General features: G+C 38.1%; 1 protein-coding gene across 3 annotated transcripts in view; it reads left to right on the top strand.

Moving 5' to 3' along the window:
• Positions 1–6102: 6102 nt before the first annotated feature.
• Positions 6103–13961, top strand: part of LOC131035178 (uncharacterized) — a 48574-nt gene continuing 40715 nt past the window's right edge. The window contains exons 1-2 of one of the 3 annotated variants that reach the window (XM_057966828.2): positions 6103–6391; positions 6460–6635. In XM_057966828.2, coding sequence (XP_057822811.1) covers positions 6502–6635 — 134 coding nt within the window. In that variant the 5' untranslated portion in view covers positions 6103–6391; positions 6460–6501. The remainder of the gene's footprint in view (positions 6392–6459; positions 6636–13961) is intronic. The other 2 variants (XM_057966840.2, XM_057966835.2) reach the window with 2 other exon arrangements.

Raw genomic sequence — 13961 nt, 5'->3', positions numbered from 1 at the left:
ACAGGACCTTAGGGAGAACTACATTTTGATCATATCATTCACCCCAATTTTGAAAAGGACAGATGGAAGGACAAGTTGCTGCCAACACAAGGAAGAAGATGAGATGGCAGTATGCGTAGTTAGTGCCTTGGCTACACATCTACGTATGAAAGATGGAAGACTGTTGCAAGTGTCAGTGGATGGTTTAAATTACAAATTGGCATCAGAGGCATTTGAATCAGGAAGATGGAGGTTAGAGGAAGGTGTTCTAGTAGAGATATTGGTCCGGTAAAGCAAATCGATATGTATAGTATGTTATCGGTATGGATATTGACCGGAATTGAAGATTATGTGAGTCAATGTATTCCAGATCATTGCAGTGACTCCTGTGGTTTGGACATAGGAAATTATATCTTAGGCAATATTGGAGAAGTATGGTGTGAAAATGTGTTGGTGCGGTAGTTGACCTTATATGAATGCAACATTTTGATTTAACCGATTTGGTGGTTGACATGAAAGACTATGGAATTGTGGTCATGATAGATTATGTCACAAGTTGTGATGGATATCATGGAAGTGGGAGACCATTAGTAGATCATGTATGCTCAGCTCTACCCGTACAAGGTGCATATTGGACCCCCAATTTAGGACTTGACAGGGAAAGATGACCTGAGATCTATGGTTCAAGGAGAGTTGCCTGCAACAAGGGAGAAAAAGTACTCAACTGATAGTGAAATTTATTGGCACCCTCATTCAAAGGGGGAGAGTTACCTGCACAGGGGGAGAATATATAATTGGTATCAGTGTTAGTGTCAGCAAATTGGTATCAGAATAACTTCCTGCATACCAAAGGGGGAGAAGATGCAGTCTGACCGACAACTAAGTCAAATTCACTGACACGCCTTTCATAATGGTATCAGAGGTATCAATTCAATATCAGATTGGTATATGCAAGTGGTATCAATTGGCATCTAAGCCCTCTATCTCAAGTGTTGCTGGATGAGAGGATGTAGAGCATAATGGTCTAAGGGGGAGAAAGTTCTGTCAGTTCCCTTTGTCATTGTTGTCAAAGGGGGACAAGAAACCAGTAGTATACCAGATACTACATTTGTTGACATCAATACCAAAGGGGGAGATTGTTGGCATTGTGTTGTCATTGATGTCAACCAGTATATCATGTTACCAGTATAGACTATCACCGGTAGGTATGAAATGTCAACCGGTGAGTAATGAATGTTGATCGATGAGTAAGTATTGGAGATTGGTATGGAATGCCAACCGGTAAGCATGTGAGCGGTAAGGAAGCAAGATTGAACTAATGAAGAAGGGCAGGCAACCGGTATGCAGTTTGATTGATGACATTCAACAAGATTCCCGTCAGATGAAGATGCTGTCACGGGATGAAGAAAAGACAGACAAAAATTGGGCTGCCTCAAGATAGCAAGAAGACAAATGGGCAGTCTACTAGATCATATGTCTGGTTGAAGATATATTTGCTCAATTTCATAAAAGTCACATTAGTGCAATGACGAAAGCAAAATGAGCAACAAAGATCCACTCCCACCGGGAATTGGCAGGTTGAGTGCAACTGTCTATCTACTCCCACTGGTTGGTGACAATATCATAACCCTCTAAGATAAGACAATCAAAGAAGTTAAAGGCAGGTGGTTGAAGGCTTATATCAAATGAACAAAGTAATTCATGAGTAAGCCTCTGGTATATGAAACCAAAGATATAGACCAAATCAACAAGAGAAGGCATGATGATCTATCTAGACAGAAAAGGAAGGCTAAGAAGTGATGTGTTTGCCACTTTGGCAAACCGGTTAAGATGATGTCTGTGCTAATGTAGAAGAAAGGAAAGGGTTAGCATTGCAGACAAAGAGTGCAACCAGGATGCAAATGGAGATTGGTGTTACCACAATTGGTGATAGATGAAGATTGTTGGCATGATGTTCTCATGGGTGTTACCGGTATGCAGGAATGAGTATTGTCAACCAGCAAATAGGAACAGAGTGGTGTTCAAGCAACCAATATGGATGATTGGAGAGGATTTAGATGTTGTGGTTCAGAATATATGCTCATAACATTGACATGTGTCTATGATTGAAATCGCATCAAGTTTGGTGAACCGAAGAGCACATTTATAATTGACTGATATGTACTCGGTGAAGAAGAATGAATACCAGTCCAGTATGCAGGTAGGTAAGGCAACCACTAAGCTAACATAGAGACAAAGTGAAGGACTCTCTTCAAACGGAGATGTGCATAGTGAAGTTATAAACTCTGAATCGGGAGCAGTCTAGGTCATCATGACCTAACCGACAGAATAGTGAAGTGCTTGGCATGAAGATTAACCGATTACTGTATAATCGGTAGGGAAAGATGAACCGGTAGTATAAGGTAAATACCGGTAATGTGTTTTTGGTCGGTGCCTAAGCCTGAACTGACATAGTCCACTGAACTAGATGTTGATAGAGTTGACACGTGAAATCCAGGTGGCTAACGTACAATGGTGAAGAGTGCGTCGGTGAGGTAGTTGTCGACTAAGTCAGTATTAATGCAGACTACGAAAAATCATGAGATGAGTTGCAAAGGATTGTGGATCAAAGTTGTTCAAAGGAAATAGATTTGATTCTATGACATCATGATCGAAGCAGGAAAGTTGATTGACTAGTTGATCTAGAGAAAGGAACTGTGAGATCATTTAACATGATTGACAAAGAGTGAGGCCGACAAACAAGTTGCAGTTTGCTAAAGATAGTAAGCATGTTTTGGAAGAATGAAATATTTCAGTACTGCTTGTTCTGATGTAGGGTGTGAATCTTGGAGATGATATCCGAGTAGATTTGATACGGATTGGGTCGGTGAAGAAAACCTTAGGGCGCAAAGTTTGAGTTCCCATTTTGGTGGGAAAGCCTGAATATAAATATGTAGATTGAAGATCTAATGGGTTGCTATTGTTGATGCTAGTGAAGAGAAGGTGATTGTTGAGAGCATAAGAGTGATTAGTCCGAGTACAAAAGAGAAGTACATAAAGCGACTGAGTGTGTTGGAGAAGAAACTGGTAAGAAGAGTTTAACTGATAAGCGTGATGAGCAAGTGTTGATCCATATGTTGGACGGTAGACTGCTAAAGTGAAGGTAGATCAAGAAGTGAGAGGAAGAGAAAGAAAAATATCTGGTAGACAAGATTGAACCGACAAGGTTCAAGGTTTACTGGTAAAGCAACTACAGAGCATAACTGTCTGTTATACTGGTAGAGATTGTACCGGTAAGGAACAAAGAGTGAAAGGAGATCTGGTTAGGTGGAAACCTAGTACAAAGGAAAATCGATATAGAGAGAAAAAGGTCTCGGTAGAGCAGAGGAAGAGTGAGAGAAAGAGGTTTAACTGGTAAAGCAAAAACAGTGAATCAGACTATGGAGGATCTAACCAGTAAGGCAGAGGCAGAGTGAATAGAACTGACAATGATGAGAAGCAGAGAAATAGAGAAGAGTTGAACCGACATGATGAAGTGTATATAGAGGTTACAAAACTCATTTGTAACAAGGTGCTTACTGTGTACTGAATATATAATTCATTATATTTCATTGAGTTGGTGCTCGGTGCAGGGGTTGATGCTCCTTTGGGTTGGTGCCCATAAATCAACAGGGGTTGGTGCCCTAAACTTTGTAATACCGTTGATCATTGTGAGGCTAGATTGGAGTAGTAGACTCCAACAACATTTCTCACCAAGGTTTTTCCCACTTTGGGTTTTCCTCGTATATCCGATGTTATGTGATGTGTCTTTGTGTGTGCTTACATTTTGATCTCCTCCTTGATCTCATTGGTATACTCCGTAGTCTCTGCATTGCTAACCGTTACACATAGTCAGGTTTAAAAAGGTTAAGGTTTTTAATAACCACTAATTCACCCGCCTCTTAGTGGTATCTTGTGCTCTACAAGTTTCCCTTCCCCTGAGATAGCATAGCTGTTATCTTTGTTTTCCCTTCTGCTTGTCCATGTAGAGTTTGAAGCTCTAAAAAAGACTTCCTTCCTCTTTTGCTTGGGGTTTCCTTACCACAATCAGACAATTTTTTAGAAGACAAGTCCCAATTCAGACCCAAACTAGTATCAGGTGGCTTATTTTTTAGTCATTAGTATCTTCCAAATCCTTTTCATTTATGCTGTCCATTTCTCTAATCTTTTGAATCGGGACTTGTCTTTCTAATTCCTTTTCATCTTCATTCAATATCTCATCATCGGGGTCATCCACAAACAATCTCCAAATCTCTTATAGTGCGATCCTCAATGTCAATCTAATTTTGTGTGAATAGTGGATTGCTTATAAACTTTGTTGCCTCCGACTGAGCCAATTGATCCATCGAAGCAAGATTGTTGTTGATCTCATCCTATAGGTTTCCTACGTCATGGCTCAATTGAACCAACTGATCTTTCACCCCCAAATCCTTTTGCCCAAACACATATCCCATATCCGAAAAGGGAGCATTACTAATATTATGAATGATGGGAAATGACAAATGACAATTCCTCTCAAATTACATGCTGGCTATTATGTGGAGAGACATGGGGGTCCATGTCAATAATGGGAGATTTTTTAATTTTTTTATGACTGATATCATTGGAAAGCTGATCTCCATGTTTCCGAGGCTCTGTTTCCATCCCCCCACTATTTTGTGTTGTTGAAATTGGGCACTTGTTTTTCTCACTCAAGATGTTGTTATTCATCCAATTATCCAAAGAGGGAGCATTTTCCTTTGGCCTGCCATCATCCTCGAAAGAGACATCTACTGATTTTCCTTTGCTCATCAAACAACTAGCAATGTAGCTCTTACTAATGATGCATCTACCTCATGTGGATTCTACTACAATCCTTTCATACCAAGATCCCTTATTTGTTAGAATCTCCAGTTTGTCTAGGTATCTAAAGTTCATGTCAAGATCAATCGAGATCTTCACCATCCTTGATCTTCCTAGATAGAATTCTTCTTTGTATCTGATAACTTTCCCCAAGGAGTTCCCAGTCTTATCTATCACCTTTGTGCTCCAGTACTCAGGTGGGAGATTACCAAGGGACACCCAATGCGGGAAGCGTGTTGGGCAGTGAGTCGAGGGGTTAATGTTCGACTCCCAATCCAACATGTAAAAACAAAATCCCTCAAAAAAGATGGGCTACTTGTGCAAAATTTTCCATTTTAATTCCTTATCTATGCATTCAAGAATAAATAAACCTTAAGCTAGGGTTTTAATACATACTCGATCAACAAAAGTGACCTTGAACCATTCCAAAATCCACTGGATCAATGGATCCTTGCATGTCCACTTGATGAATAATGCACAATCTCTTAAGTACTCCCTACGCGATTGAAGGTAATACGAGGAAATCAAGATCAACTGACTCCTCTTCTTCGACGACGAATAGGGTTAATTGTTTTGGATGTTGTTAATGGTTGCTTGGGGTTTGACTTTCCTCCAATTATTTTGAAAGGGTTTACCATTTTTTGTGGACCCCCGCCTCATATGCAGAGGAGGCTTCGCTGGAGCAAAATTCCCTATCCTCCCATGCCAGGGGGTCTAACCAACATTTCAACCATCCTTCACACCGCTTGGAAACTCCTTTCGATGCTCAATCGTAGCTCCTTGCTCGTTTGATGTATTCTTGTCTGGATGCAAATTCACTGTGACTCCACAATCTCCATTGGATGAGATTGGCACCACGTTGGAAGCTTTGTTGCCAATAGGGATTAAATTTGCCCCAAAAAATCCACCAAACTTGCCATCGCTGCCACTCCGACCTTGCCATTGAGCTGTCCTGTGCTGATCTGTCCTTCTAGGTTGGCCTCTAAATCTTCGCCTTTGCTGGAATTCGAGCCATTTCCCAAATAGCTTTTAAATCTCCAACTACTTGTTTATAATTATAATAGAGTTAATTGTAAAAAAAAAGAAAGACTAGTATAATATTTCTCCTAATTAAATCTTCAAACTAATCAGCCTGACCAAATGCATCTCTTTAAAAGAATTTTGAATTTGTTAAATTGTTTAAAAAATTAAAATAATAATAATAATTACACCAATTAAAGAATTAGTAAGATTTTGGTGTCCATAACCTAATCGACCAAGTAAATTGAGGATGAATATTACATGAAATAGTTTCGTTGCAGCGGCTTCCGATATTAAACTCACTGCTGCAATTCCATTATTCTTCTTCAACAAGTCGGCTTCTCAAACCCCCAAACAACCAACAGACCGTGAAATCAAATGATGGCAATGCGATTCGCAGTGCCTTCCCTCATGATAATTTGATAACAATACCGCAGCACAAACAAGGAATAGAGCATAAACAGAGCACAGATAGAGAACCAAGCATAGACGGAGAAGTGTCTCGGAGGTTTGAATAGGAGACATCATTAAGGTTAGTCACAAGTGGCTTCGGGTTTTTTGTTTCACCTTTATTTTAATCTTTGGGTTTTTTCGTTGAAGGTATGCATGCATGCAGGGATTTGAAACTTGAACGCGAACGCCATGAGGAAGCTTAAATTTCATGAGAAGAAGCTTCTGAAGAAGGTGAATTTTCTGGAATGGAAGAAAGAAGGAGGACAGAGAGAGGCTCTTATTATGCGCCGATACCATATCACAGGCCGAGATGACTACAAGAAGTATGTTATAGTTTTGTCTTGATTTAAAAAACTAAAAAAATTCTTGCTTTCTCTTGCAATATCATGTGACAGGTTATGGGCTACCTTAATGTGATATCGAGTACTTGGATTTCATGTAATTGGACGTTACATTCACTTGGAGCTACATTCTTAAGATTTTAAACTTGGTTCACACTCATATGCGTTCATTAAATCTGTGTCATGGTCAATCCACATTCATTATCCCATTACCTCGCCACATGCCTGCCGAGTTAGCACTACCTTTTGCAATGAGGACTTTGCTTTCATTTTCATTTTTGAGTCTTGGGAATGATTATATTTTCTCTAGTTCTTCAGCAACGTGGTATTATTAGTCTCTCGTGTTATTTCTACGTACAGTCTTTTGTGCTCGGCGGAATGGATGCTAATTCCCTAATAGATTTCAAGGAAACAATTTATGCTAGTGTATCTCGCTGCCCTTTGTGGGTATCCCTTGATGTACAATGTGGATATTGGTCCTGCCTTATTATGTTTTTTTGAACTGAACCCCGGATGGATGGGGCAGGTCTCTTTTATCTGTGCACAGACAAGAATCAAGATACACCAGGATTGGTGCCAATTGTCTTGCAATTAGGTGTAATTCCTGAGTTAGCGGGATTGTTTGCTTTCCCTCTGCTAGATTTTATGCAGCCTGTCCCTGAACTTAGGTGCCTTATCTGCTGGAGTAATTTCTGCAGCCAAATTAGTGTTTGATTCTTGATCTTTGCCAGCTAAAAAATAATTTTTTTTCCCCTAGAAAAGCTATTTTTAGCCAGTTTATTGAAATGGAACTGAAAAAAAATGTTGACATTTAGCTGTACTGTTGATGATGCTGGAGTTCGGGTAGCTCTTGTAGTTTCCAAAGCCTCTGCAATGACCTGGTCACAGATTTTGTAAATCGAATATTTTCTGGTTGTTTACTTGATAGTTATTACAAATATGGACTTTGGAAAGCAGTCCTCAAGTGTTAGGATTCCTAGTTAAACATGTTCCAATATGCCGGTTTCTGAATATTCACCTTATATCTGGAACATACAAATCCTCTTATTCTTGGTAGCCCTTTTACCCTTTTAGACAGATTTTCACTGGGCATTATACCAGAGAGAAGGAACAAAAAAAAAATATATGTCCACAAATGACCAAAATAGGCCAGAGGCATTTATAAAACAACTTTCAGTTACATTAAGAATTGCCAGGGTAATTAGACCATCAGGGTTTAGTCAACATGTTTGATTTTCATCCAGCAAGGACATTACAGGCCCACTATGTTTCGTAGGACTTGACCTTGACACCTCAGTTTTGATAGCAAGCAAGGTAACTACTACGCCAAAGGCTCAGACTGATGGTGAATGGCACCCATTAGTGTGAAGAGTGGGGTTTTCGTGGACACCTGGCATTTGGCTCCACCATCGGGTTTGGGTACATAACCGACAGCATGACGAAGGAGCATCCACCAAGGTTTAGCTGACACACTGGATTTTCATCCAGCAAGGACATTATATGCTTGCCATACTTCGTAGGCCTTAACCTTGAGACCTCGACTTTGATAGCAACCAAGGCAACCGCTACGCCAAAAGCTCAGACTGATGATGAATGGCATCCATTGGCTTAAGAGTGGGGTTTTTGTCCCACCAGAGTGCTAGTGGCACCATCATGGACACGTGGCTATTGGCACCATCATCTGGTTCGGGTACACAACTGCCAGCATGACAAAGGACATTACAGATACCAATTTGGATCAGGATCAAAATGAAGATAATATATTGAATTTCATATTAGAATTACAATTGTACAATTGTCATGAATGCTTTAATGATAAGAATTTAAGCAATCGATGACAAATTTGTAATTATCCAGTTTGAATTAAGCATAAAATAAGAGCCTACATCTGTTTTGAGACTCTCTAAGACTAGACTTCTAAGAAGTTCTCAATCTAGATTCAAAACCAAATGTCTCATGATGAGGCGGGTTCATGACTCTATAGCAAACTCGCTTGATTTTTCACCTCAGTACTATAGTTTGCTTTTGAAATTTGACCATAGGAACTCAACACATGTCCTACTTTATTAAAGCCATAAAGATGTATATAGCTGCTAGGCAGTCTATCGTCAACAAATCTTTGAATGGTAGACGAATGTCACTTTTTGAGGGAGCCAAAAAGTGACAACGGTTTGCTTTACACCCGAAAGTGGCTACAAGGATCTTACTTTTTCAAATAGGTTTGATTCTTGTTAGATCTTAACATGGCTGACATTTCAGCATCAAAAAATTCAAGGGCTCACTTTATTATAGAAACAATCTGGTGGAGTAGTAAAATCAGTAGGTAAAGGCAAAAATTTATATCTGCCATATCATATTCATATTCCCAAAAAATGAATTGGATTCTGAAATGTTCATTAGGTAGCTTTTTGTCCCATTCTGTACGACAACCGATTATGCTTAATAGTTTTCTGTTCTCAAGAAGTTCAGAATTTTATAATAGATCATTGCAGGCATGTGTAACACTAAGCAGCACTTTAAAACCCTTCAAACAAATGTTAAAAGTTACAGTACTCTTTGTACACAGAATTAGGTCAATCTGAACCAGAAGAACATTTACTCAGTTTAAAATTTAGAAAACATAACTTCAGCATCCACTGATAACTGAAATGTACCTATATCTATACAGAGCACTGGTATGTGACCCCTAGATTATTACGGTCAACAGCTGATCTAGGGTTTGCCCTGTTGGATTGAAAATTGGACTCATAATTAATGATTTTGGGCTGCAAATTCCCAGCAACAGAAAAGGATCAGAACTGATTTACCAGATGACAATGGATTAGGGTGTGCTGATGATCAGAACTTGTCACCTGGCTGCATAATCCTCTTGAAAGGACAAATTGGTACCTCAAAAAGTCCAGAATCTGATATACATGTATGCAATGCCCCCTAATTAGTTACGCTTTAATTTAACTCAAATTTGGCCAAATCTATAAATAAGTAATTGGGTTTTATAGGCGTACCTTTGTATATTGTTTTCCTGCAACAAAATTAGAGAACATATATGAAATAATACTTTAACTGAAATATGAATTATATAAATGATATCAAATCTGCTATATTAATGACTGTTAGAATTATATTTGTTGAATATGATCAGATTATTATATTTCCTAGATGAGATCAGATTATTATATAAAGTCAGTTTGTAAGTCAGTTACTAATCAATTCCTTTAGTCCACTAGTTAGATAGGGTGTCCAAGAAACCATCCCTCCTAGGCCCAAGGGCAGAATACCATATCCCCCTTGGCTCCATATGGCAGGTGTTAGGCATCCATCATGGAGTGGCGTACCCAGTGAGGTGTTCTATCACTGTTCCCCCTCATCACAACCACCTTCTCTCTTAAGCCCAAGAGCAGATGCTTCACCCCTCTTGGCTCCATGTGGCAGGTGTTAGGCATCCACTATGGAGTGGTGTACTTAAGAGAGTCCCTCATTTACAATGAATCATTTATTATTATTATTCAATTCATCACATTATGATAATCCATTATATCTGATATAATTGTCACATTCTATTATATTTCATTAGTGCCTTGTATTGTGTTATCATCAATATTTTCTGTTAGTATCTTTGTATCAGTATTAACCATTTATTGCCATTATTCCATTATACTGAATTTATTATTCCTTATATTAGTCGCATCATATGGAGTTACATCATTACAATATTTTGTGCAGCTTGAATTTAATTGTATTATATATTCCAGAATTAATGTGCAGATATATATATTTATACGTCTAGTCTGACACTATTATCATTTTACTATTATTTTTCTAATTTGTCTCTTAAATTAATATCATATTAATGCCTTCTATTTGATTAACACTATACACAACAGTTACCATTAATGATATATCAATAAGATTTAATATAATTATAATTTGTTGACTGCTATACTTTAATATTCTAACAAAAATTGGTCTTCTACATACCTATTGCTGCCTGCTCCTATTTTCCTATTCTGGCAGACCTGAAGATTCTTCGCGTGCTCCTTTCTTACCTTACTGGTAGACTCAGATCAATACTCTGTGTTTATTCCCTCTCCTCTTTTCCTTCCTGGCAGTTTCTATGTATATTCCTTGCTGGCAGACTTTATAATTTCCTCTATGTATTATGAATATACATGAAATTAAGTATGACACCAAGAACCAAGATGCTACTGCCTGTAACTTAGTAACAGTTCTGATCTGATCCAATCCATGGTGATGTTCCTGGATGCTTTGATTCCTTTCCTTTACATCTCTCAATGTGAGGGAGAGGTCACACCTCTTCATCATGCATGCCCTTTGGCAAGGGATACACCCTTTCACCATTAGCATCTTTTTGAAAGAGCGCAACTCTTCATTATTTCTGCCCTTTGAAAGGGACATAACCTTTCATAATCAGGTCTGCACTTCTTATTTAAATCAGATGTGCACTTCTCATTTCCCAATTATCCCCCTCTCAAATGAGGTTCTCTTCTCCCTTTTATATCTCTTTTGTTGAGGGAGTCACAACTTTTCCTTCCATGTCTTTTGACCATTCATTAACTTAATTAAATTTTAATTAATTATATTTAATTATATTCTTTTATATTTTAATTTAATCTCTAATATTTAAATTTTATTATTATTATTTATTATTAAATTCTATTTCAAAGTGGGGACATTACAATGTAGAATGGCTCTATGTAGACGTCCAGAATCTGATATACATGTCTTCACCATTTCATCACTTCCATTCCCCTGATTGTTGTGTCTTTCACATGAGACTCTGCTTCTTCCTGTTCCAGATTGTAGAATCTCTCTGACAACAAATATTTTGTTCTCTCTAATGTGACAGGCAGGAAATTCATATTGTTCTTGTCTTCTTTCAGTTGCTGTTCTCTAGTTGGCAACTGGTACATTGCTGTGTGTTTGTTAAATAAATTACTTAAATTTCAATAGATATGGCTGTAATACTGTTTCCAACGCAAAATGCTTATCCAAAAGTCTCTCCCTATGGGCCTCAACTTCATGTAGCTTTCTCCACTTTAGAGATCCTTCTTGTATCAACATATTAGATTGTGACTTAATTAGCATGGAGATTGGTTCTTTTTGCAACTAATCAGCAATAACAGCTACCAAAGCAGTGCAAGCACTTTCCCCTGCAGAGTGTTCACTCGGTTAGTTGAAGCAAAAAATATCTCAGCAGATAGACTCATTTCTCCGTTTCTGCTAAGCAATTCTTTTTGTTCCCAGTTGCCAATTGTAAAATCATCAGCTCTAAAGTGTACAGTCAGTTTTATGTGATATAATTCCAATATCATCTTTATCATGCAGTACAGGGATTATTTTTACAGGAAAACCTGTTTGTTGATGAACAACATCATCTCCACCTTCTTCTCCATATACCTTATTCAATAGAGGTTCTCCCCCTTCTTCCAGTGTTCTGCAACTAGCCTTCCCCTTTCTCCATGTAAGTAGGCTCCATATGGATGTTTGTAGAACAACATGATCAGAAACTGAAGAAGGTGGCTCCTCAACTAGCTTAGGTATTGGCTCCATATTGGTAAACCATTCATCATCCAATTATCACAATGTTCGCCTTCTCTTGAATTCAGATAGAGAGCACTTTCAACTACAAGGTTTGCTGTAGCCAAAGTTCCATAACTGAAGGACTTCGTAAATCTGGACCCATCTATACCATTAGCTTCATCAGTCTCTCAGTCATCAACAAAACCTGAGTGAAGCATGTCAGTAAACTTATTTTCTTCATTCCTTGGGGACAATTTCTCATCACTTCCTTCCTCTTCTTTAGAAGCCTTCTTGGATCTCCCCACTAAAACATATTCTTTCAAAATCTTCATTCTCCTTAGATCTGCTCTAAAAGTATATAAATCTTCTTTTTTTGATAACAAACTTATCCCAATGAAAGGTAGCAATGGTACTACAAAGCTGAGGATAGGGTCCTGTTGGTGTACGTTTTATCATATACCGAACATTAGAATAAAATATCCAAGGATACTCTATCCTCTCTTGAACAAAATCACTACTTCTGCCAAGATTGCGAGAAAGACCAAAAGGCGACTCCAAGGTCTTTATGTGCGAACGGGCAACTTTATGTGGGATAGCTTCCTTGGTTATGTATGTTGAAATACAAGGGGGACTTACACTTGGCTTGTTCAATTTACAATGAAGATCCATTGTTTGGGTTTTGAATCATGGACTTTAAGAAAACTAAAAAGGAGATAAGGGTTAAGAGGTTCTAATCTACTCCTAAGAATTCAAGAGGCGACATTGACTAGGTGAACCCAATAACAACACTTTGCTTCGCCATGCTAGGACAACTACACAAAGTGGGTGCAATCTTCAAGGGATGTGCTTATGATTTTCACATCATGAATAATTACCATCAAATCGAACAAAATTCATCCAGATAGAAGTTAAGCATCCATAAAGTAAGCTCAGACTAACTTTACACGATGAACAAAAATCATTTGTTCATCAAAAGTATGAGCGGAAGATTCACCATAAATCAATACTTATCAGATCTTGCATTCGTCTAACATACATGAAATAAAATCTAAACTGTACGATGAGGGATAAGAACCATGCAAACTCCAAAGTAAGAGAAGTAATCACCATCAATTTGAACAATGCATTACTTATTACTTTGGTAGTCATAAACAACAATTTACTTATCTCAACATGTTTTGCAACATGCTCCCATGATTTACAAATGAGGGGCGAGCTCAATTTATAGGCTCCTCAATTACAATTCAATGGCCAGGATTGATTTCGAATCAACGACCGAGATTACAAAATAAAACCCTAATTAGGGTTTGCTACAACTAGCTACCCCTCGACCAATGAGAAAATTACATTTGGGGACACTTGTCCTTCTTGCTAAATATAAATCAATAATAAAATAGAAGGTTGTTGCATTGTGAAGTGTGCCTTCTAGAAGCTCCTGGATAAGTCAGGTTCATTGAACCTGGACATGTTGACTTGAAACAATCTGATTGTTGAATGTCCTCCTTGAATTCTCCAATTTGTGTCGAGAAATTGTCTAACTATGGAAATTTGTTTGGAATACTTTTCTTGCCACCATCTGATTCTGATTGGGAGCTTGTCTTTAATTCTTCAGGAGATGAAATCCTTCAAGAAGTTGCCTTGATTGCTTCAATAGGTCTAGGATTGTAAATGAAATCCTCCAAGAAGTCTAGAATTTCTCTCTATATTTTTGCCAAGTCTGAAGACTTTCCTTTTTTAATGCCTTGAAATTCTTTCATGTGCCCTGAA

This window comes from Cryptomeria japonica, chromosome 5 (genome assembly GCF_030272615.1).
Source record: "Cryptomeria japonica chromosome 5, Sugi_1.0, whole genome shotgun sequence".
Taxonomy (NCBI): domain Eukaryota; kingdom Viridiplantae; phylum Streptophyta; class Pinopsida; order Cupressales; family Cupressaceae; genus Cryptomeria; species Cryptomeria japonica.
Note: the sequence above shows the minus strand (reverse complement) of the source record. Positions and strands in the feature narration are given on the sequence as shown.